General features: G+C 45.9%; 5 protein-coding genes across 8 annotated transcripts; 3 read left to right on the top strand and 2 right to left on the bottom strand.

Annotated features, from left to right (window-relative positions):
* The first annotated feature begins 1,276 nt into the window (after positions 1-1,276).
* On the top strand, positions 1,277-6,927 carry trip6 (thyroid hormone receptor interactor 6). Its single transcript, XM_057026166.1, is given in 11 exon segments — positions 1,277-1,370; positions 3,306-3,521; positions 3,593-3,693; positions 3,769-3,882; positions 3,966-4,008; positions 4,011-4,543; positions 4,659-4,752; positions 4,839-5,008; positions 5,078-5,256; positions 5,343-5,463; positions 5,547-6,927. Coding segments are annotated over 10 exon segments (1,695 nt in total). The 5' UTR covers positions 1,277-1,370; positions 3,306-3,313; the 3' UTR covers positions 5,679-6,927.
* Positions 6,928-7,021: 94 nt separating this feature from the next.
* sst5 (somatostatin 5) lies at positions 7,022-8,856 on the bottom strand. The gene is made up of 2 exons (XM_057026176.1): positions 7,416-8,856; positions 7,022-7,347 (listed from the first exon to the last, which is right to left on the bottom strand). Exons 1-2 carry the CDS (start codon positions 7,773-7,775, stop codon positions 7,144-7,146), a joined length of 564 nt encoding a protein of 187 aa, XP_056882156.1. The 5' UTR covers positions 7,776-8,856; the 3' UTR covers positions 7,022-7,143.
* Positions 8,857-8,984: 128 nt separating this feature from the next.
* Positions 8,985-12,826, top strand: LOC130522122 (uncharacterized). The gene is made up of 19 exons (XM_057026161.1): positions 8,985-9,143; positions 9,206-9,261; positions 9,329-9,418; positions 9,505-9,632; positions 9,701-9,841; positions 9,911-9,979; positions 10,048-10,218; positions 10,285-10,381; positions 10,454-10,665; positions 10,742-10,892; positions 10,959-11,164; positions 11,235-11,352; positions 11,421-11,626; positions 11,696-11,813; positions 11,894-12,066; positions 12,139-12,236; positions 12,312-12,430; positions 12,503-12,631; positions 12,695-12,826. Exons 1-19 carry the CDS (start codon positions 9,121-9,123, stop codon positions 12,700-12,702), a joined length of 2,313 nt encoding a protein of 770 aa, XP_056882141.1. The 5' UTR covers positions 8,985-9,120; the 3' UTR covers positions 12,703-12,826.
* Positions 12,827-13,657: 831 nt separating this feature from the next.
* LOC130522121 (uncharacterized) lies at positions 13,658-17,496 on the bottom strand. Its single transcript, XM_057026160.1, has 19 exons — positions 17,340-17,496; positions 17,217-17,272; positions 17,063-17,152; positions 16,845-16,972; positions 16,631-16,771; positions 16,480-16,551; positions 16,248-16,418; positions 16,083-16,179; positions 15,775-16,016; positions 15,551-15,701; positions 15,279-15,484; positions 15,091-15,208; positions 14,817-15,022; positions 14,630-14,747; positions 14,376-14,548; positions 14,206-14,303; positions 14,012-14,130; positions 13,811-13,939; positions 13,658-13,747 (listed from the first exon to the last, which is right to left on the bottom strand). The coding sequence occupies exons 1-19, from the start codon at positions 17,360-17,362 to the stop codon at positions 13,740-13,742; spliced, it is 2,346 nt and encodes a 781-aa protein (XP_056882140.1). The 5' UTR covers positions 17,363-17,496; the 3' UTR covers positions 13,658-13,739.
* Positions 17,497-17,612: 116 nt separating this feature from the next.
* On the top strand, positions 17,613-21,376 carry LOC130522123 (uncharacterized). Of its 4 annotated transcripts, XM_057026162.1 has the most exons (19): positions 17,613-17,772; positions 17,858-17,913; positions 17,982-18,071; positions 18,201-18,328; positions 18,414-18,554; positions 18,623-18,691; positions 18,760-18,930; positions 18,992-19,088; positions 19,156-19,361; positions 19,441-19,588; positions 19,647-19,855; positions 19,919-20,039; positions 20,104-20,309; positions 20,379-20,496; positions 20,568-20,740; positions 20,799-20,872; positions 20,945-21,057; positions 21,122-21,214; positions 21,280-21,376. In XM_057026162.1, the coding sequence occupies exons 1-19, from the start codon at positions 17,753-17,755 to the stop codon at positions 21,345-21,347; spliced, it is 2,301 nt and encodes a 766-aa protein (XP_056882142.1). In that variant the 5' UTR covers positions 17,613-17,752; the 3' UTR covers positions 21,348-21,376. The 4 variants fall into 4 exon arrangements, with proteins under 4 accessions (XP_056882142.1, XP_056882144.1, XP_056882143.1 ...); XM_057026164.1 differs by lacking the exon at positions 18,760-18,930; XM_057026163.1 differs by lacking the exon at positions 17,858-17,913 and having other exon boundaries at positions 17,664-17,772.
* Positions 21,377-21,427: the final 51 nt, after the last annotated feature.

A 21,427-nucleotide genomic window follows, 5' to 3' on the forward strand; every position in this document is an offset into this window, starting at 1 on the left:
AGCCTGTCCAGCACAACAAGACATATGGGGGAAAATACAGAAATACAGGCCTTGTAATTCAATTCATGTTTATTTATATAGCATCTGTCATTATAAAAATTGTCCCTCGGCACTCAACGGAAAACAAGGGCCAGGCCGCCAACATATTGGCTTCAGATGTTATAACAAAATATGGAGAGTGTTGATCACTCACATACATTGGTTTGGACTGTTTGGAGATTTTTGAAGCTGAGAGAAGGTTTTAAAGGCCTAGACCTAGAAGATGACTTTGAGCTCTTTGTCACCAGTTTCCACTTCCAGAATAAACAAACACTCTTCTCTTCCTTTTCCTGCTTCTGTTTGATCTTCTTCCGTCCCGCCATCTTCAGGAGCGTCTCCTTCGGCTCCTCTCGTTCTCTTCGTTCTCTTCCCTTCCTTGAGCTCCGGCCTCAGATTTTACTCAGCGTCTTCTGGAAGATTTCATTTTTTTAGAGAGCTTCTTCTGGAAGTCTTCCTCTGTCTGAGAGCTCCTTCTCCAGCCCCTCTTCTTTCTCTTCCAGCTGGTTCTTGTGGACCTCCTCTTTTTTTAACAGCAGCTTCTGGAGGTTTTTCTCCAGAGCCTCATATTTTGCAGCACTCTCCTCCAGAGCTGCCTGCATCATCAACTCATTCACACTTAAGATCTACCCCAGGGTCCCCATTCAGCGATAAAAACTTGTTATGATGGCTGACATGATCCTAGCAACTCTTCAACGAGCCCTGTAGGTCGTTTATCCTCTGATGCAACCATTTTTGCTTTGTTTGGAAGCTCAAGATGGTTTTTGAACCTTCTTGAATTTCTGGAAAAGAAATAGTTTTTTTTAATTATTTGAACTTTTCTCAATAAAAATAAATCAACCTTTTTTTTTTCCCCCCAAAACCAAATCCAGAATCTCTTATTGTTCCTTGTGTGCGTGTATTCCTTCAAAAACCATTTTGAGCAATGAGGAAATCGTGGCCTTAATTATGTCTAAAATTATTAGAATTAGAAGTCAGAAAATCGCGTTGCACATCCAGTTTTGGAATAAACGTAATTATTCAAATCAAAATTTCTAATTAATTATCTGGGAATAATCATCTGGGATCTTATTTGGAGACTGCAGCAATGCACGCTGGGTAAAGGTAAAACAGCAAAACTTTCCTCATCCGGTCGCAACCACCCCCCGCGCGCACACGCAGCTACGTCACATGTCCGGAATGCAGCAGGGATCTGCTGCTAAAGGCCTCGCGATCCATCATAAAGTAGGTTAATGGCGCTGAAGCCGAAAGAAAGTTATTTCGGGATCACTTTCACTCGCCTTCCATCACCTCAGCGGAGGCGAGCGCCGCGTTTGCGGGGCTGACTTCGTCGGGTAGGCGGCGGTTGCTTCATTGTTGCCTCGCTGGTGCGTTTTGGTTAGCCTGGGGGCGACGCACGAGCTCTGCTCGAGTTCAAAACAAGCTAACAAACAAGTGAACGGCCCTGTCATTGCAGTTAAAGATGCACAATTGTCGCTGAAAGGGGGTTCCTCTTTTAGTCTGGAGGTTTGTTTTCCTCAAAGGCGACGCGCCGAGAGCAGATTTGGACGAGCAACGAGACAGATTGTGTCCGTGGTTACAACTTTGTTGTTGCTTTTTAGTTTAAATCTGTACTGTGTCGCGACTGTGGACAAAAGACGAGTTTCTTTTATTTGATAATGCAGCGCTGGTTTGTAGATTAAACTGGAAGCAGGAGAATTGCGGAAGGTACTCAAAAAAGGTATGAAACGCTGATGTCGATTGAACGTACTTTGCGGACGCGCAATAGATTTTATATTCGTTTTTTAATCGCTGTCGATTTCAGCTAAATTGTCTCGCGTTATTGTTTAGTTTAGTTTTAATGGTTCGTGTTAAGCTAAATGATGGCAAAGACGTTCCGACTAACAGGAGCCAGCTGTCTTCAGAATTAAAGCAAAGTTGCTACAACGGCCCAAGAAAATCATGTTAACTTGAGATAAAACGAATGCCATCAATTATGTTTCGTTAACCAACACATGTCAGCCACGACAGTCTTACATTTCATCCTTTTTTGCGAAGTCGAACCGTGTTTCCTAATTCTTTTCCAGGAAGAGGTTTTATTTTGATATCGCGCGTACCGGATGTTGTGTGTTTAGTTCAAGCGCGTTTCCGGCTGTCATTTCTTGAGTAGTTTATTTTGCGTTCAGATAAGCTTTCTTAATAATTACAATAAAAACAGTTTGTGTTTTACAATAAAATTAAACGTTTGTCTTTGAAACAGCGTAGTTATCACATGGTCGGATTAAGCGTGATTAAGCCTCCTCTGATCATCCGTAGTGGGATGGAGGCATAATCTGGTGAAAGGTTGGGAGTCATGGCCACTCTTCCCCATATGGTCCCCGTGAAACGTCAGTCCACGTACACATTGTGGATGTTGGGGGGGAAAAAGGAGACAAAACATTAACTATGATTACAAAGGAACACAACTGCAAGACTTTTATTATTTGCCTTTTATCCAGTATTCTAATCCTTTTACAACCTGCATGCAATCAACCTGAGTGGGGAATTATGTTCTCTGCCCTGACAATGCCGTTTGCTGCAGCTAATCCATGTTGCTATTGTTACTCGGCAGCAGAACAGACTGCATTTCAGAGCATTTCCTACATGTAAATTGATGGATTGTTTGTCCAAAAGTGCCAATTTTTGTGTAATTTATGAAAGTGTGGAAATGCTTTCACACTGTGCATCTGTGTTTGTCAGGTGCAAGTCACCACTTTGCAGGCTCATGTATTCCACAGAGGAAACGCGCCATATTGTTATAAGCCAGGTGTTCACATTTGCAGCGACACGTGTCGGTACACAATATTTCCTGCCTTGTTTTTGTCTGTGCCTCACTTGAAAATCAGTGATTCCAGGCGTGTAAACATCCAAGGACAATAACCATTGTGGCAGGCGAGGGGCAGCCTCAAATCTGCACCTGTTTGTCTCCAAAACTGCTGTTGCACGAATGTGTGTGGAAGCACACAAATACACGTTTCAGCTCAACGTGCACTGCTGCTGGAAACCCCCCAAGTGGCTTCCTCTAAATCTAGAAGCCTATTGTCCACTCTGTGTTTCTGTTGCCATAGGAGACAAAAAATAAAGTATCTCTCTGTTTCCATTGGTTACACGTGTGAAAAATGAGCAGCAGCTGGGATCATGGGACTCTTGTCTGACCACGGGCACTGGCTCTTATATTGTTTGCATTTAGAATACAGAAAATATACGTTTCGCTGTCGTGAAACATGACAGAAACTCTCCTTTCCTAGAAGCCTCTGCCATGTCGGGCCCCACCTGGCTTCCACCGAGAACTCTGGATAGCCCAGAGAGAGCCGGACCGCAGATGTCCCAACCTGCCGGGTCAGCGGTCTACAGAGCCCCCAACAAGATGATGGGAGGCATGTCGGACTTCCGCCCAAAATATGGCCCCTATGACCCGAACGGCGGCGGGGGAGGAGGGGGGAGGTATATGGCTTCTGCACCCACAGGTGAGAAATAACTCATCACCTTTTTTTTAATGTGAAGAAGATAAACGGAAATATGTGATTTGACTTCAAAGGTGGGCCAGTTCATCATTTGAGCGATCACTATTACTCCCCTACATGCGGCCCCAAAGAAGATCGCAACTGGAGCCCCCACGTGGATGGTTACGAGTTCATGGTGGGTCTATTTTCAGTAGCTTCGACTCTGCAAAAAATCAACAGCTTTGAACGCGACGTTCTCACGTGTTTGTAGCACCGCGGTCCGGAAAAACCAGCCAGCTATCACTCCAAAATTGATGCCGACATCGACTCTCTCACCAGTATGCTCGCTGATCTGGATAGCCACACGCAGGACTCCAGCGCCCAAGTGGGGCTTCTCTGTTTTTCCACCAAATTTCATGCGATCGCACGGTATTGCTCGTTCCTTAGTAACTTTCTGTGTCTCCTCAGCTGTACGACAACGTGCCTTACAACAAATACCTCTCAGGGGATCATACAAGTCTGCACACCAGAACGCGGGGTCTCCTCAGAGTCGGCCAGCGATGGGCTACCCTCCTCACCCCCAAAGCCAGTACCACCCAGGGTCGCCCTACTCCAGTGAATCACCTCAGTACTCCTCTTCCCACCAGCAGGACTACTACACGTCCTCTTCCTCGGCCCCTAAGCCCTACCCTCAGCCCGTCCCAGCCTCCTACACCACCGCCTCCACTCCCACCGGGCCCAGGTTCAGCGTCCAGGTCAAAACTGCGCAGCCAGTCACATATTCTCAGACCGGGAGACAGGCTGAGCAGGCCTACACCCCACCGCCTCCCCGCCAGCACGCGCCGCGCCCTCCTCCCCAATCTCAGGCAAATCTGCAGGGTTGGTACCCTCCGCATCAAGCTCAGGAGATGCACGCCGAGGCGGGTTACAAGGGGGCGTCGGGATCTGTGGGAAGGGTTAATCAGGTTCCGCTGTCAAAGAGAGGGACAGAAAACAACCAAACTGGGTCAGGAGACTTACAGACTCTCTCTTATCAGTCTAACAAGGTAGGAGTTGTTTTCAAAACCATATTTAGTAGCTTTTTTGTCTCAAAATATCCTTAAAATGCTTTATTGATACGTTCTATCTTTTTACCGTGCGATTCCACTTATTTTCCACTAGGGGGCAGTAAACACCAGGCCTGAGGAAGAGTTGGATCGACTCACCAAGAAGTTGGTTTACGATATGAACCACCCTCCTTCAGAGGACTATTTTGGTGCAGTCCATGCTACATTACTGTCATATTTTATTTTTTTTACTATTAAAAGTATTTTAACCTCCTGTCCCCCCCCTCCCCCTCAGGACGCTGCGCCCGCTGCGGAGAAAATGTGGTCGGCGACGGCAGTGGCTGTATCGCCATGGAGCAGGTGTTCCACGTGGAGTGTTTCACATGCATCACCTGCCATGCCCGTCTCCGCGGGCAACCTTTCTACGCCCTGGATAAGAAGAGTTACTGCGAAAGCTGTTACATTGTGAGTCAACAGAAAAGGCGAACGCCATCTTCTCTGCAGCCGTGGTTCCAATGCCTCGTTTTGTTTCAGAGTACGTTGGAGCGCTGTTCCAAGTGCTCCAAACCCATCCTGGACCGCATCCTGCGGGCCATGGGGAAGGCCTACCACCCGCGCTGCTTCACGTGTGTGGTCTGTAACTGCTGTTTGGACGGGGTCCCCTTCACCGTAGACGCCACCTCACAGATCCACTGCATAGAAGACTTCCACCGGTACGACCACATTTCCACACCTTTATATAAAAAAACTCTGTCATCTTCTGCAAGGTCCTGGCAAAAATATTTTGTCTCCTTTGCAGGAAGTACGCACCACGGTGTTCGGTGTGCGGCGAGCCCATCATGCCGGAGCAGGGTCAGGAGGAGACGGTCAGGATAGTCGCTCTGGATCGCAGCTTCCACGTTAATTGTTACGTCTGTGAGGTGAGACTGAAGCCAGGACCGGTTTTATACCGCGAACCGAGTGGCGTTGTTGCCTTGAACTGACCGGAGCGTGTGTCCACCAGGAATGTGGCCTCCTGCTGTCCTCTGAGGGGGAGGGCCGAGGCTGTTACCCACTGGACGGCCACATCCTGTGCAAGAGCTGCAGCGCCCAGCGCATCCAGGACCTGTCGGCCAAAATCTCCACTGACTGCTGATTTAAAAACACCTTTTGTTACTACGCTTTGTTACTCTGCCAGTTCCAGCTGACTCGCTGATCTTGGCAAGGGAGCGAAGTCTGTTACAGATCAGGTCCTGGTTAACCAGCAACCACGTTTCATTTCATTCAGCATCAGAAACTTTTCCTTTTTGTTGCTTCTTCTCCACCCTCGCCTCTGCGTTTTCCCACCTGACCTGCAGGCAGCTTGGGCTCCGCCCCCCCCCAGTTAGCCAAGAGGTGGGAAGGTTTTAGGATAACCGTGGAGAACTGTGAGAACTGCCTCAAACAATTAAAAAGCACACCAAGCAAAAACTGTGACTTTACACAACGGGCTGGTTTTAGGCGACTCGCAGCCTTTAGAGGGAATCTTTATGGAGACGTAGCCTAGGGAGAGAAATGTAGACAAAAGGAACGGGTAGTTCTGCGAGCCGTCTTGTTTAGCTTAGCTCTGTTCATCACGGAAGGTCACGCCGTTAAACGCAGCAGAAACGAATGTCTACCTGATACTTGACTGTTTATTAGAAGACGGTGCAATGAAGTCAGATTCGCTGTGATGAGGAGCAACAGGGTCTCGAGGGCTGCGGAACCTCCTGTTGTGTGTAACTTGATCCCTACGTGAAGACATTTTATAACATGCGAGCTAAATTTAGCATACAGTTAAGTTAATTTACTTGAAATGCTTTTTTTCGGCAATACAACCTTGTTTTGCTTGTTTTCCGTCCATGTTTGACTGTTACAGTGAGCAATGTGAACGTCTTACCTCGTGGATTTTGATTTAATTAAATCTGCTGGATTATTTTCCCCCCTCTTGCTAATTTATCTAGCTGATATTTCACATTAGCACTTATCTCATTTATGCTCTGGTGTCATTTGCAGCCCACGAGTACGGTAATGGCTCTGGCTGTTTATCCCCATATATAATTTATTCTATCCGTATTTGAAATGCTGTGAATTAGAGGTAAACCATTCTGGTGGTACTGAAGCAGATCTGAGGATATTTTGTTGTGAATGAACCAGTTTATTTTCTAAAAAAAAAGAGAGCATGAGAGTGGATTTATCTCCCAATACCGGATGTAGGTACTGGTCATTAAAATGTTTTTCATTACCAAAATAATATTTAAAGATTTTTACAGATGCAGCTTGAATTGAGTTGGAGTGTTGCATTGTGGGAAATGTAGGATGTAGCGTATCATGTGGCTTTACAACATAATCTGCTGCATCGCTACAATAAACCTTTGCTCTTCTCATGTTGTCACGGTTTATTTTTGCTTTCATTTTAATGAATTTGCTAAAAATGTAGACGTAAATGATCCCAAAAAGTCAGAAATCCATCAAGGCATGTTGGGCTGTGTTTTACAAGTATATTTATTGCATTTTTGACATCGGAAACATTCTTGGAAGTGAAAAATAAAACACTGTACACATTTGTCAAAATACTGAAAACACTGAAAACGAAACGTGCGTTAGCACGAGGTGAAGGTCTTCCAGAAGAAGTTGCGGCAGCCTGCCTTGCGGTCTCTCTGGGAGAAGGGAACCTGGCGCCGCATCATCACCTCCCCCTCCCTGACTCCAGCTTCCTCCTCATCCTCCTGAGGCAGGAGCAGCATCTCCCGCTCCGCAGCCATCACCTCAGAAATGATCCTCAGCAAGATCAGGATGGCCAGATCCTAAAATAGGCAAACCACGGTAAAGCGCTGGCTCCCGTAAGAGTAAACCTTTAAGTTGAAGCACTCACCTTGTCCTTTAAGGGGTCTGCTGGCAGAAGTTCTGATGGCATGTGTTTCCGTGGAGCACTGCTGACCTCCATCAGCAGCATGGAGGAAAACGAAGCCACGAGAAGTAGCTGGACCTGAGAAAGCATCGTCTCCACCTCAGGCGTCTCACTTTTAATGTCCAAAATGTGCCTTTTGAATGCCAGTGATGTGGCCACTGTTTGCATAAGAGTTCTGAGCTCATAAATAGGCTTCTTCATCTTCAAATCCTCCTCATCCTCAGGACAACAGGAGGATGCCATTGGTGGATGCGAATGGGAAGAGGTGATGGGGGGGGGGGGGGGGGTGTGCTGGATACGGTTGGTTCGTGGGGTCAAGAACATGGAAAATATATTAACATATTCTAAAATCGATTTTTCCTGCTGATGGAAACAAATCTGCCATTTACTTGAGAACTAATGAAGTTAATCAATAATGAAAGCTGTTATTTTTCGTGTTCTGCCAGTTTCCATTAACGGCAGACAACACGATGCCCACCCGCTGCGCAGCTTCCCGAACTGACGCAAATGTTGACGAGGCCGCGCAGACAACCGCAGCGTGAGTCAGCGGAAGTTAGCAGCAGAGATTTAAATGTCAACCCGCTGAATGTTTCATTAAAAATACCCCATTTCACCATCATTTGCTTCTAAAAATAACTGTATTGAGGAAAAAAGCTGTAAAACCGACATCTGAAATGTATTTTCATCGGCCTTTGCTACCCGAGCTATTGTGACCCTGCTAACCTAAGCTAAAAACGATGGAATAAGCACGAATTTTACAGATTTCTGAAATCCCAGTAACGATTGTTTTAACTCGTTTAACTTCGTTCTTGAAACATACTGTTGGGTTTATAAACGAGCGCCACAACACAAGTCTTTTTTAAAAACTTTTTTTTTACGACGGTTTAATTATTATTGTATTGGTCGATTAAATTTAGATTCTAGGACAACGAAAATTCGATTTTATTATTATTATTTTTTAAACTTTTGTTGTTGTTGACATCCATTGAAGCTTGAATTCAGAGAGCAACATTGCTTTCAGGAAAGAGATAGAACACACCTCACCCCCCATTTCTCCTCCATTTACACTCCCCTGTTTTGAGAGCCAGTGACCTTTTTAAAATTTAAGCCACTAATCAAGACAAGAAGCGACATGAAATAACATTTTCCAAGAGAGAATGTCGTGCACATTAAAAACAGTGAAGTCCGACAGCGTGATGCCCTCAAAGATCTCGCCTCTTTGGCAAACACTTTCAACCGTGTTAGCAGTTTGTCAGGGTTGCTTTAACATCAGGTTGCACACAATTGTGCATATGTAGCCCTTTTCTTCTCCACATGTCTAATTTTATACAACATTTAGGTATTATCATTTAAGATAAGCACTACAAAATGAATGAAATGATATGAAAGATGTCAACCTAACAAAACAAATGCACAAGTCCATATCCTGTTCACTGGGTGTGATCTTAGTTCTGAGGTCCAAACACACCTGTAAGCAATGATTGTAACACCTGTGGCTGTGAGGCAGGAGGATCGTTGGTTGATGATAATGATAAAAGCTGACCTGAAAGGCACCTCGACAGGGAGTCTGTGTTCAAGAAGGGAGTGAAGAGCGGTTGGCTTCTAATGGTGTTGTGTAATTGTGTAGTTTGCTAGCAGTGAAGCTAGTTTTAGACACCACCAAAACACCATGGCTGTTCGGTTTTCTTTTAGGTATGATGTTTTGTGGAATATTTCACTGAGATCCCCAGCAATGATAACTTTCTTTGTTTTAGTCTTGCACTGCTGTCGTGTCTGTGGACAAGCGCAGCATCTCATCAAATTCCTGAAGGTATGAGGTTGCAGGAATTTTGTGGATCCCAATCATCAGTAGTGCTCATGGCTGTCTCTTGATGCAGGAGTTTTTAGAATGGAATGTCGTGACCGTTACTTCATGATAGCCATCAATCTGTCCTTTACTGGAGATGATCCTCAGTTTGAGGCTACTGGTAAGACTTTAGTCTAACCCCCCTGCAACCACTAAGAAAACCCCTGGTTCTAAATACAAGGATGCATCTATTTTAACTTGCCCCAGATGAGATGGGTGTTTATCCTATCACAAAGACCTACGGAGCCCAGCATGGCTATTCTGTCAACATCTTCCCTGCTCGGGGCATCTTTGAGCTTCGAGCCTCCTACTTCAGCTCCCACACATACAATAAGGTATCAACATGAGATTGTCTGTTGGTATAACTGTATGACAGATTTGTTGCGTCATGTTTTTATTTCAGAAAGATGAAGTCTTTGGCTTCAACTTCAATCTGATTGTATCACATGGAGGACAGTGGAAGGCTCATCCCTTGAACAAGACCTGTACTCCTGCCCTATCCTGGGCCCCAAAAGAGATTACCTGTGAAGTCAACTACATGGAGGTAACAATGGGTCTACCTGTAATTAGCAGCATGTATTTCGGTTTAGGCTCGACGCTGTTTTCTCTGTAGGTGTCGCTAAAACGTGAGGTCACCTGTCCATCTGAGATGCAACAAGCAGACAGGAATGGCTTCAGACTGGTATATTTCCCACTGTCTGCACCGCTGATGTAACAATGCTTTGAATAATCCTGATGCCACACTTCCAGAACTATCCACTGACTACTGAAGATTTGCACATGGTTCTCCACACATATGGTGCCAAGCTGAAGCCCATGAGCCTCTCTGATGCTTTTAGGCAGGGTTACGTCTTCCACGTGACTTATGAACGTCTTGTTCTTCGGACTGCGTATGGACAGGTGGACTCGGTTGCCACTGAGGTAAATGTACTTTTAAAAACACGTGTAAAACATGATGCATATGTGGAAAAATGGCTTTTCCAACAGATAAATGGCGTTCCAGTGGAAGTATTCAGAAGCACTGTGTATGCCAGAAAAGGCTTGGTCATGTTTATGGTTGATCTGGTGGCCACCTGTTCCATGCGTTGGTATTGAAATTCTAATTGTAAAATCATTCTTGTATATTCTGCATAATCAAAGACTTTCACATCCCCAGATGAGGGAACATATGAGAGTGGCTACTTAAAATGGGAGACTCCTGAGGCTGTGGACCCAATAATTCTACTTGATGATGCATGGTTTGCTTTTGGGATCGATGGTGAACTTCTGGAGAACTCTTTGGTGGAGCAGAGGGGTTACATAGTGAAGATGAGCAATTCCATATTGCAAATCAGAATTCCATATAATGCTGAGGGAGGATGGAGGAAGGTCAGAATTTATTTAAGCTTGGCATATGAAAATGTGTGTACGGGAGAGTCTTCCATAAGTGTCCAAATCTTCACAGAGCTTGGTGTCAGACGGCCTCAAAGAATTCTACATCTTCAATCTCTATGTGGAGCAAATCTTGCTGGATGAGGATCAGATTGATGCCAGGCTGGGGCTCTTTAGGACACTGGTCACTCCTCTGCTGCCACGGCCATTGCTCTGTGTAAACGGTGAGTCCACTGGTGACGTGCTTGGAGGATCGTGCAGCATTGGGCTAAAGCTGGTTGGTTTTTCAGAGACCTTGTTTGAGGAGCGCACGTTCTTGGTCTACCTCGGAGATATCCCCGAGGACGTTGCTTTGGTGGCCGTTTCTCTAAATGGACGAGAATTCTCACTTCAAGAAATTATGATCGACTTCACCGTCACAGCAGTTGCGCACACCAACAACACTCACGGTTACACTCTGAAGGTGCCTTTTGATCATCCGGTGGTCATACAACAGGTAAAATATTAAAGAATCCGTGTTCCACGTGGAAGCTTCAGAGAGCTCGCTTCTGATAACCGTGTTGTAGTTCTCCAAGCATGACAACGCCATGAAGTACACGGTGACGATCCAGTTTACGCTGCACGTTCTCCCCGAAAAGGAGCCGATTTACCACCAGACTGCAATCGTGGCATTAATGGATGCCTGTAAGTCTCCAGCCTTTGTAGGCTTGAGTCCCTCTTCTGGGTGAAGCAAATCTTCTGGTCTGTTTCAGCTCCTCCAGAAGTCGACGCTTTCTGTTCCGATTCTGGGATCCGCTTCACGCTGGAGCACCGGCCCTTCGACCACCTTTGGCAGATCACCATCGGCTCTGACCTGCTGTCGTCAGAACTGGCCACCCGGCACGGCTACATCGTGACCAACGACAGCCAGAGGCTGCAGCTAGACGTGCCGCTCTTCACTACCGGCTACAAGTACAATGTGAGAAAGGGAGACCCTGCAAACATAATTCGGTTGAACAAGGATCACCGACGGAGAGTTGTTTTACAGAACGTCACTCTGAAGGGATTCTCTGGCACATTTGAGGTCCTTCTCCGAGATCCTGAAGCCTCAGAGGTCCACAGATCCATTACCAAGACGTGTCCCTTCAGTCTTTCTCAATATATCTGTAAGAACATGTCCGCTACAGGAGGGTTGGGCTGTTGTGACAGTGATTGAAATGACTTTATTTTTTATTTTTTTTGGCAGCCTGCTCCACTAACGGAACCATGACTGTAATGGTTGACTTGTCTCCGAATATCCAGAATGGAGTCATTCCCGCAAGAACCCATCTGTTGGACAGAAACTGCCGACCAAAAGACTCTGACCGAACCACAGTTCTGTTTTCATTTCCCCTCAACAGCTGTGGAACAACCGTCAAGGTGGCCATGTCAACTGGTGGCAAATGACTTCAAGTTCTGCACCTTGATCTCCACGTGTTCTGTCTCCTGCAGGTCGGCAAAGAAGCCGTGACCTATCAAAATGAGATTTTCCTCCCGTCAGAATCCCACAAAGGGGGAAATTCACTGGAGGGGAGTCATGATTTGCAAAGGTATCTTCCTGTCCGAGTTGTCCTGCCGACTGCCTCTCACTGAAGGAGTCTTGATGAACCCCTCTCCTATTGCAGTGTGACGATACAGTGCACTTATCCTCTGGATGGTCTACATCGCTTCTTCTGGACCTACATGTTTGACTCCGACACAACCGGTGTCGGTCGCATCGTGTATGCAAAGCAGCCCAGTCATGGTATGCAGTCTCCCAACGTCAGGCTGAGGTTAAAGGTTGTGTGACAAACTTTCTGTCTCCGACCGATTCCAGAATTGCAGACTTCAACCACGCAGCCCACAACTGCCAAGAGAAAATGGTCCGTCTTTCTTCAACCCAGTTACCGGTTTCCCAGTGGTTACGTTAAAATGCCAAACTTCCCAACTGTTTCTCAAAGGAGAGGTCAGTACTCGTTTAAGTGATCAAAAAATGTGAGTCCTGGTTACTAAACTTGTCTCTTTGCAGGTTTGTAAGGAGCTTCCAAAGGGCAGCCTCGGGGTGGTGCCCGTTATTGAAATGTACTGACTTAACTCATGTGTGTAACCTGTTCATGTCTGAAGTAAATTGGTTTGTATTCCAATAAAATGTTGTACACAGCTTATGGGTAGTGTTGAACAAAATTCCTGGCCCTATTACTTTGTGCAACTAGCTTTAGTTCTTGCAATCTGGAAATATGGTTGTCATGACATTTGTCAACACAAGGACCCCATTTCCCCAAATAGATTTGGGGAAAGGACAGGGGACCTTAAATGGTGCAGTGGGCTTCACTTTAGTTCCCATAAAACTCTAGACCATTGATGTCTGAAGCATGGTGACTTGATGTTGGCAGCAGTAAAATACTTTGATTCCATTTAAACTTGGGATGGGAGTCCACCTCAATGAAGAGATGGGTTTAGGTGAGTCTCCAGACTGTACAACCAGGTACTGGTACATATTTAAAAATGCATTTATCACAGCACACATGACCCTGCTAAACTAGTCATTTCCCAGAAGGAAAACTAACCCACCATCTTATCACAACTTGGGTTGTTTAGAAAAGAGTGGGTCAGCTTTGTCACCAACTTCCAAACTTCACTGCTTCAGCCAACTGAGTTTGATCTGAAAGGAAAATTAGCCCAGGACTTCATTTCAGGGAGTGAAAGTTTCAGATCTTGAGCCACATGCTGCTTTACTGACAGCTGAGGAAGCATTCCCAGGTGGGGACATGGTGATGATGCAACTGTAAGAATTAAAATTCACTGTTTTATATCTAAAGGCATATTCCATTGAGCCCATTTGGCCATACAAACAGTGCCAGTTGAAGCCACTCAAGAATGCTAAATGAAGCTTCAAGTAATGAGTCAATTTTTATGTTTACTGTTTAGCCATCACTAGATGACTGCCATTTCTAAAATGCATCTTATAACATGTCCAGATTCTCAAGCCAACTCAGTTATGGATTTTTATTCATTACATAAACACCAATATTTCAATAACAGGCACCACCCCGAGGCTGCCCTTTGGAAGCTCCTTACAAACCTGCAAAGAGACAAGTTTAGTAACCAGGACTCACATTTTTTGATCACTTAAACGAGTACTGACCTCTCCTTTGAGAAACAGTTGGGAAGTTTGGCATTTTAACGTAACCACTGGGAAACCGGTAACTGGGTTGAAGAAAGATGGACCATTTTCTCTTGGCAGTTGTGGGCTGCGTGGTTGAAGTCTGCAATTCTGGAATCGGTCGGAGACAGAAAGTTTGTCACACAACCTTTAACCTCAGCCTGACGTTGGGAGACTGCATACCATGACTGGGCTGCTTTGCATACACGATGCGACCGACACCGGTTGTGTCGGAGTCAAACATGTAGGTCCAGAAGAAGCGATGTAGACCATCCAGAGGATAAGTGCACTGTATCGTCACACTGCAATAGGAGAGGGGTTCATCAAGACTCCTTCAGTGAGAGGCAGTCGGCAGGACAACTCGGACAGGAAGATACCTTTGCAAATCATGACTCCCCTCCAGTGAATTTCCCCCTTTGTGGGATTCTGACGGGAGGAAAATCTCATTTTGATAGGTCACGGCTTCTTTGCCGACCTGCAGGAGACAGAACACGTGGAGATCAAGGTGCAGAACTTGAAGTCATTTGCCACCAGTTGACATGGCCACCTTGACGGTTGTTCCACAGCTGTTGAGGGGAAATGAAAACAGAACTGTGGTTCGGTCAGAGTCTTTTGGTCGGCAGTTTCTGTCCAACAGATGGGTTCTTGCGGGAATGACTCCATTCTGGATATTCGGAGACAAGTCAACCATTACAGTCATGGTTCCGTTAGTGGAGCAGGCTGCCAAAAAAAATAAAAAATAAAAGTCATTTCAATCACTGTCACAACAGCCCAACCCTCCTGTAGCGGACATGTTCTTACAGATATATTGAGAAAGACTGAAGGGACACGTCTTGGTAATGGATCTGTGGACCTCTGAGGCTTCAGGATCTCGGAGAAGGACCTCAAATGTGCCAGAGAATCCCTTCAGAGTGACGTTCTGTAAAACAACTCTCCGTCGGTGATCCTTGTTCAACCGAATTATGTTTGCAGGGTCTCCCTTTCTCACATTGTACTTGTAGCCGGTAGTGAAGAGCGGCACGTCTAGCTGCAGCCTCTGGCTGTCGTTGGTCACGATGTAGCCGTGCCGGGTGGCCAGTTCTGACGACAGCAGGTCAGAGCCGATGGTGATCTGCCAAAGGTGGTCGAAGGGCCGGTGCTCCAGCGTGAAGCGGATCCCAGAATCGGAACAGAAAGCGTCGACTTCTGGAGGAGCTGAAACAGACCAGAAGATTTGCTTCACCCAGAAGAGGGACTCAAGCCTACAAAGGCTGGAGACTTACAGGCATCCATTAATGCCACGATTGCAGTCTGGTGGTAAATCGGCTCCTTTTCGGGGAGAACGTGCAGCGTAAACTGGATCGTCACCGTGTACTTCATGGCGTTGTCATGCTTGGAGAACTACAACACGGTTATCAGAAGCGAGCTCTCTGAAGCTTCCACGTGGAACACGGATTCTTTAATATTTTACCTGTTGTATGACCACCGGATGATCAAAAGGCACCTTCAGAGTGTAACCGTGAGTGTTGTTGGTGTGCGCAACTGCTGTGACGGTGAAGTCGATCATAATTTCTTGAAGTGAGAATTCTCGTCCATTGAGAGAAACGGCCACCAAAGCAACGTCCTCGGGGATATCTCCGAGGTAGACCAAGAACGTGCGCTCCTCAAACAAGGTCTCTGAAAAACCAACCAGTTTTAGCTCAATGCTGCACGATCCTCCAAGCACGTCACCAGTGGACTCACCGTTTACACAGAGCAACGGCCGTGGCAGCAGAGGAGTGACCAGTGTCCTAAAGATGCGCACTCTGACACTGACCTGATCCTCATCGAGCAAGATTTGCTCCAAATAGAGATTGAAGATGTAGAATTCTTTGAGGCCGTCTGACACCAAGCTCTGTGAAGATATGGACACTTTTGGACGACTCCAATACACAATTTTCATATGCCAAGCTTAAATAAATTTCAACCTTCCTCTGTCTTCCCTCAGCATTATATGGAATTCTGATTTGGAATATGGAGTTTTGCAGCTGCACCACATAACCGCTCTGCTCTGTAGAAGAGTTAGATGTGTCGCCCAAACCACTGAAATGAGTCTGCTGCAGTTTTCCATTGATGCCAACAGCAACTTGTGTTTTATCAACTTTATTTGTTGAGTCCAGGAACTCGGGCATCTTCCACTGCAAGTAACCATTTTCATGTGATCCTTCATCTGTTGGCATTAAGGGATTCAATTACTGAAATAACTGCCCATTAAATCTGCCATTTTGATACTTGCGCATGGAGCAGGCTGCCAACAGGTCCACTTTGATAATGATCCAGCCTTGTCTGGAGAACAATATTGCATGGACCACCTCTACTGGAACACCATTCACCTGTTGGCATTTGAAATCAGCAAGCAACTTTGTTCAAAGTAGACGTATCGATTTACCCGAGTGTTTACCGGAGCAACAAAGGAATCAGGTTGTCCATACGGTGTACGAAATGCAAGTCTTCCTTCAGTCAAGTGGAACTCGTAACCACGCCTTGAAGCCTCTGAGATGTTTATGGGTATCATCAGCTGGCCAGGCCTCTTCAGCGCCACCTGCCATTCTGAGGTTGCATATGTATAAACCTATGAAAGAAAAAAAGTCGGTTAAAAAGCAGAGACATTCTCCCAAACAGTAACATGTCACCATTTGAGTCGAAGCATTCCAGTCATCTTCTTTAGTCTTAGTTGGACAGGCCTCGTCGCTCTTCACAGACACCTTTAAAAGAAACTGGTATTATCTCTTCAACAAATGACAAATCTAACTACTGCTCTGATCCATGATGCAACTCTCTTACCTCCATGTAGTTTGCTTCACATGTGACCTCTCGAGGAGCCCAAGTAAGAGTCGGAGAACAGGTCTTATATAATGGAAATTTTACATTTTCTCCATCACGCGACACAATCAGATTAAAGCTGAATGTGAAAAGCAGGTCGTCCTGAAATAATTGTATACCAGAAGTATCAGAATGATAGGAATTTGGGCATCTGCCATCATAAACAACGGCATACTTGGCTGGAGGTGTGGTGGCTAAAGAAGGAGGCTCGAAGCTCCACCAGGCCCTGCGATAGGAGGATGCGGACAGTGTAGCCATGCTGGGCCCCATAAGATTCAGTGATGGGATATGCTCCCATCTCATCTGAAGTAAAATTCAGCTTACAGTTCTACACTCATTAAAATCTTTTTTTTATTTTGTTTTTTTTTTTTGGTGGTGCAGGAAGTCACTTACCGACAACCTCAAACTGAGGATCTTCTCCAGTAAAGGACAAATTAACAGCTATCATGAAGTAACGATCACGACATTCCATTTGAAGAACTCCTGTATGAACAGAGCCATTGTAGTACTGATAACTGGAAGCCACAAATGTCTAGTGAACTCATACCTTCAGGAATCTGATGAGATGTTGTGCTTGTCCATAGAGACAGCAGCAATGTTAGACTGAAACAACAATACAGTTAGAATGCCTTCAGATTTCAACAAATAAATGTGAATTCACTAATCATACCCAATAGAAAACACAACAACCATAGTGTGCTGGTAGTGTCTAAAGCTAGCTTAACTGCTAGCAAACTACACCTGCTACAACACAATCTGAGGACAAACACTGTTCTTGTGGTTCCTGAGCACTGGCTTCCCTGAGGTGCAGCTGAAGCCAGGTCTTATAAACTTGCTCTTCGTCCCCGGACACGTTCACATGTGCCGCTCATTGGCCAATCAGAGTCATCATGGACTCATTTGCAACTGGTGAGCTCAGAGTGATGCTTTTTGGCCTAAAACAGCCTTATAAAAGCTTCAGCTGCAGAACACACCACATCTCACTTGATTAAGGTGGAGTTTAATCAGAAATTTGGTTACGTTGTTGATTAGCAGTTGTAGTTTGCTGGCATCTGTACTAGCTAAAGACACTGCTATAGCATCATGTCGAATTTTTGTCTTTGGTGAGTGAATGCGTCTGCTTCTTTTGGGTTGTTCTATCATCTCTGTGGAGCTTGACTCAATTACAGGTGTTGCTTTACTTTACAGTGTGACTATATTGGTGTCTGCATGCTCGGTGGTACAAAGTGCAGTTATTCCTGATGGTGAGTTAAAGGTTTGATTCCCAAAAATAATGCTTTATCTGTATTTATTTTAAAATCTAATCCAACAGGTGTCCTTCATATGGAATGTCGTGAACGTTATTTCATGGTAACTGTTGATCTGTCTTTTACTGGTGAAGAACTTCGCTTTGAAGCTGTCGGTGAGTGAAAATAATGGACAAACAAGTGTTTCCTGCCAGACAGGGTGGCTTTTTTTCATGCATCAATATAATTTTAAAGCACAGATGAACTTTACAGGACAAAATGTCTTGCTTTTAACTTCCTTCCAGGTGAGAATAATGTGTATCCTATCACTGAGCAATATGGTGCCCAGCATGGCTACACAGTCCAAGTCCTCCCCCTCAAAGGCCTGGTGGAGCTTCGGGCATCTTACGTCAGCCTTCACACTGAAAACAAAGTGTGTATAAAACTTGATTTCAGTGATGGATGCACTGAATCCATCCCTTGTAAATTTATGCTGACGTTTAAATGGGTTTTATCAGGATGACAAGATGTTCATGTTCAGATTCAACCTGTTTGTGGTGCGAGACGATGAGGCCGTGACTTACGCCATGAATGAGACCTGCTTTCCCTCTCTCCCCTGGTCCCCCAGAGAGGTGACTTGTGAGGCCAACTACATGGAGGTAAGGGTACCTGACCGCCCCAGTCACTTGTTTGTTTTTAAGCACTGGTTGGTGTGTTTTGTTCCCAGGTGAATATCAGGAGTGACGCAACCTGTTCATCTGGAACAAGTAAAGATGACTGGAATGCCCTCAAAACGGTACTTTGTGCTAAGACTGCACCTTGGCCATCTGTGCAATACCTGTTCTGCTAAAACCTGTTCTTAAGGCACACAGCTCCACCACCTCAGACTGGCAGGTGATGTTCCAGCAGGGTGAGACAAAACACTTGCCTATGACCCTTTCTGAGGCTTCGATGCAGGGTTACACCTTCTACTTGACGGACGGGCGGCTGGTGTTCCGTACCCCGTATGGTCAACCTCACTCGCTTTACAGTGAGGTAAATGTGGCAACTTAAAATGACTCGGCGACATGGTGCGTTCAAATGAATTTCTCCACAGGTGAATGGCGTTCCAGTGGAAGTGGTCCAAGTCACCATATATTCCAGGCAAAGCTGGGTCGTCCTTATGGTTGACTTGGTGGCAGCATGCTCCATGGGTCGGTATTGTAATCAAGTAAAGGTCCAAAAATCAGTCAAACTTCCAATCCCGGCATCTCTTGAAAGATGTAGGGCTGTCTGATGGCATCCACATGGTGTGGGAGACTCCAGATATGCTGTACCCAACCTTCAGTATTGTCAAAGTGGCCGTTGGACTCGATGGTGATCTTCTGGACCAGCTAACTGCGGAAGAGCACGGCTACATGGTGCTGAAACGCGACTCTGTATTTCAAATCGGCGTTCCGTTTGACGCTGATGGGAGACACAGGAAGGTCAGGTCATGTTACCTTAAGTTTGTCGGCCTAGATGCACTCCAGACAAGCGACAAACGATAAGCTCCATCTGTTTCAGAGCTTTGTGAATGACTCCCTCTTCGAATTTTACATTTTCCACCTCTACTTCGAACAAATCCTCCTCGACGAGGACCAAGTGGAAACCCGGTTCAGACTTCACAGAACGATGGCCACTGTGGTTCAGTGTCCCATCTTTACGGAAAACCGTAAGTCCGACATTGTCCGGTTTTTGCAAGCAGAGTTTAAACGTTGTCGTGGTTTCAGGCACCGTTCTGGCAGAGATGGCATTCACGATCTACCTCGGCGAGGTCCCAGAAGACGTTGTCTTGGTCGCTGTTCATTTGAATGGAGAAAGCTATGGGCTCCCGTTTGCAACTCAAAGCAGCCACTCCATCACAAAAGTCACCTATGCCAACAACACTCAAGGCTACACTCTAAAAGTGCCTTTTGCTCACCCAATGGTTGAGGAGAAGGTAAAGCACCATCTTGCTCCTCTAGAGCCCATCAGTGTCTCATCTGCCTCTTCTACTTTATAGATGATTAAAGAGGAAGCGGTTCTCCAGCTGCTTCTGCACATCAAATTCACCCTGATCATATTACCAGAAAACACGACTTATTTCCACCAAGCAGCCTTTACAGCACTTGCCCCACACCTCTGTAAGGGCTTTGTGTTTTCCTTTACTCAAGCAACAGTGAGCAGGTCTTATGGTCTGTCTCTCAGCTTCTCTAGACATTGATGCTTCCTGTTTGGACTCTGGGATCAGCTTCACGTTGGCGCTCCATCCTTCCAATCATCCGTGGCAGCTTGCTGTTTGCTCTACCGTCCTGACAACGGAACTGGCAGCCCAGCACGGTTACATCATGAGCAACAACGGCCAGCGGCTGCAGCTGGATGTGCCGCTCTTCACGACCGGCTACACGTACAATGTGAGAAGGTGATCGCTGAAATGTTCAGCCAGACCTCGAAGGTCACTGACGAGGAGTCGTGTGTTCCAGAACGCCACGCTGAAGGGATTCTCTGGAACGTTTGCGATTTCTGTGCAGCATCCTGAATCCTCGGAGGTCCACAGCTGCTTTACCAAGACGTGTCAATTCAGCCGTTCTGAATACATCCGTAAGAACGTCTCCGCAGAAGCAGGGCAGGTGTTCAGTGACGTGTGACTGATATGGCTTCTATTTTTGTAGTTTGCTCAACTAACAGTTGGGTGACCGTGACAATCGACCTGTTGACAGTCATCAATACTGGAGTCGATCCTGCCGGAACCCATCTGTTGGACAAAAATTGCAGACCCAAAGAGACGGAGGGAACCAGAGTTCAATTCTCATTTTCCCTCAACAGATGTGGAACCACAGTCAAGGTTGGTCCTTGATGCCCTTGACTGGTTCCACTTGTTGACTTAACCAGGTGGTTTTCAGGTGGACGGTGACACCATGACCTACGAAAACGAGATTTTCTTCACCGAGCTTGTCAGTACAAGCGTCAGCAAGAGGTACGTGAAACTACCCGTCTGTGGCTTTAACTACCCCACAGCAGCATCTCAGCGAGTTGCTTTTTCTTTCAGGTTGATGGTGCGGTGCAGCTATCCAGTGGAGCGTCATCCGGACCCCTCCTCTTCCATGACATTTCAGGCTGACACCACTGGCATCGGCACCATCGTGCGCAAAGACCGAGAAGGTAACAACTGCAGTTCAAAGTTAACTTCATCCCCCTTCCCCCTCACCACATTCTTGTGTATTAGATCACCCGACGGGTCCTTCAGCTGCACATGAGGGTCAGAGACCTCTTCATATCAACCTTAATCCTATCCAACAGTTCCTGAACCACATTAGAGGTCAGTATTTACAGGGTTCCAGTTGCGTGTGACGTCTTCTCCCTAAATGTTTCTTCTCTTCACAGGAGAATTTGATGCACTTTATTCCAAGATTGGAACCTGGATATCTGAGAACTGTTTAAATTCACCATAATCTGCATAAAGTAAAAGGTTTTTGACTTATGTTCTGGTGGCATCTTCACTACTTGTCTGTCTCAAAATGTAAAATCCAAG

Source organism: Takifugu flavidus, chromosome 3, assembly GCF_003711565.1.
Source record: "Takifugu flavidus isolate HTHZ2018 chromosome 3, ASM371156v2, whole genome shotgun sequence".
Lineage (NCBI taxonomy): Eukaryota > Metazoa > Chordata > Actinopteri > Tetraodontiformes > Tetraodontidae > Takifugu > Takifugu flavidus.

What these genes read in the sequence shown, in the direction of transcription:
- LOC130522122 (XM_057026161.1), top strand. Translation starts at nt 9,121, where the DNA reads ATGGCTGTTCGGTTTTCTTTTAG. An exon ending in CAGTCTTTCTCAATATATCT is followed by an intron (nt 11,814 to 11,893) that starts GTAAGAACATGT and finishes TTTTTTTGGCAG; the next exon opens with CCTGCTCCACTAACGGAACC. An exon ending in GGGAGTCATGATTTGCAAAG is followed by an intron (nt 12,237 to 12,311) that starts GTATCTTCCTGT and finishes CTCCTATTGCAG; the next exon opens with TGTGACGATACAGTGCACTT.
- LOC130522121 (XM_057026160.1), bottom strand. Translation starts at nt 17,362, where the DNA reads ATGGTTGTTGTGTTTTCTATTGG. An exon ending in ATCTCATCAGATTCCTGAAG is followed by an intron (nt 17,153 to 17,216) that starts GTATGAGTTCAC and finishes CTGTTCATACAG; the next exon opens with GAGTTCTTCAAATGGAATGT. An exon ending in TGCAAAGCAGCCCAGTCATG is followed by an intron (nt 13,940 to 14,011) that starts GTATGCAGTCTC and finishes GACCGATTCCAG; the next exon opens with AATTGCAGACTTCAACCACG.
- sst5 (XM_057026176.1), bottom strand. Translation starts at nt 7,775, where the DNA reads ATGTTCTTGACCCCACGAACCAACCGTATCCAGCACACCCCCCCCCCC. An exon ending in CAGACCCCTTAAAGGACAAG is followed by an intron (nt 7,348 to 7,415) that starts GTGAGTGCTTCA and finishes TGCCTATTTTAG; the next exon opens with GATCTGGCCATCCTGATCTT.
- LOC130522123 (XM_057026162.1), top strand. Translation starts at nt 17,753, where the DNA reads ATGTCGAATTTTTGTCTTTG. An exon ending in ATGTCGAATTTTTGTCTTTG is followed by an intron (nt 17,773 to 17,857) that starts GTGAGTGAATGC and finishes TTTACTTTACAG; the next exon opens with TGTGACTATATTGGTGTCTG. An exon ending in GTTCCTGAACCACATTAGAG is followed by an intron (nt 21,215 to 21,279) that starts GTCAGTATTTAC and finishes TTCTCTTCACAG; the next exon opens with GAGAATTTGATGCACTTTAT.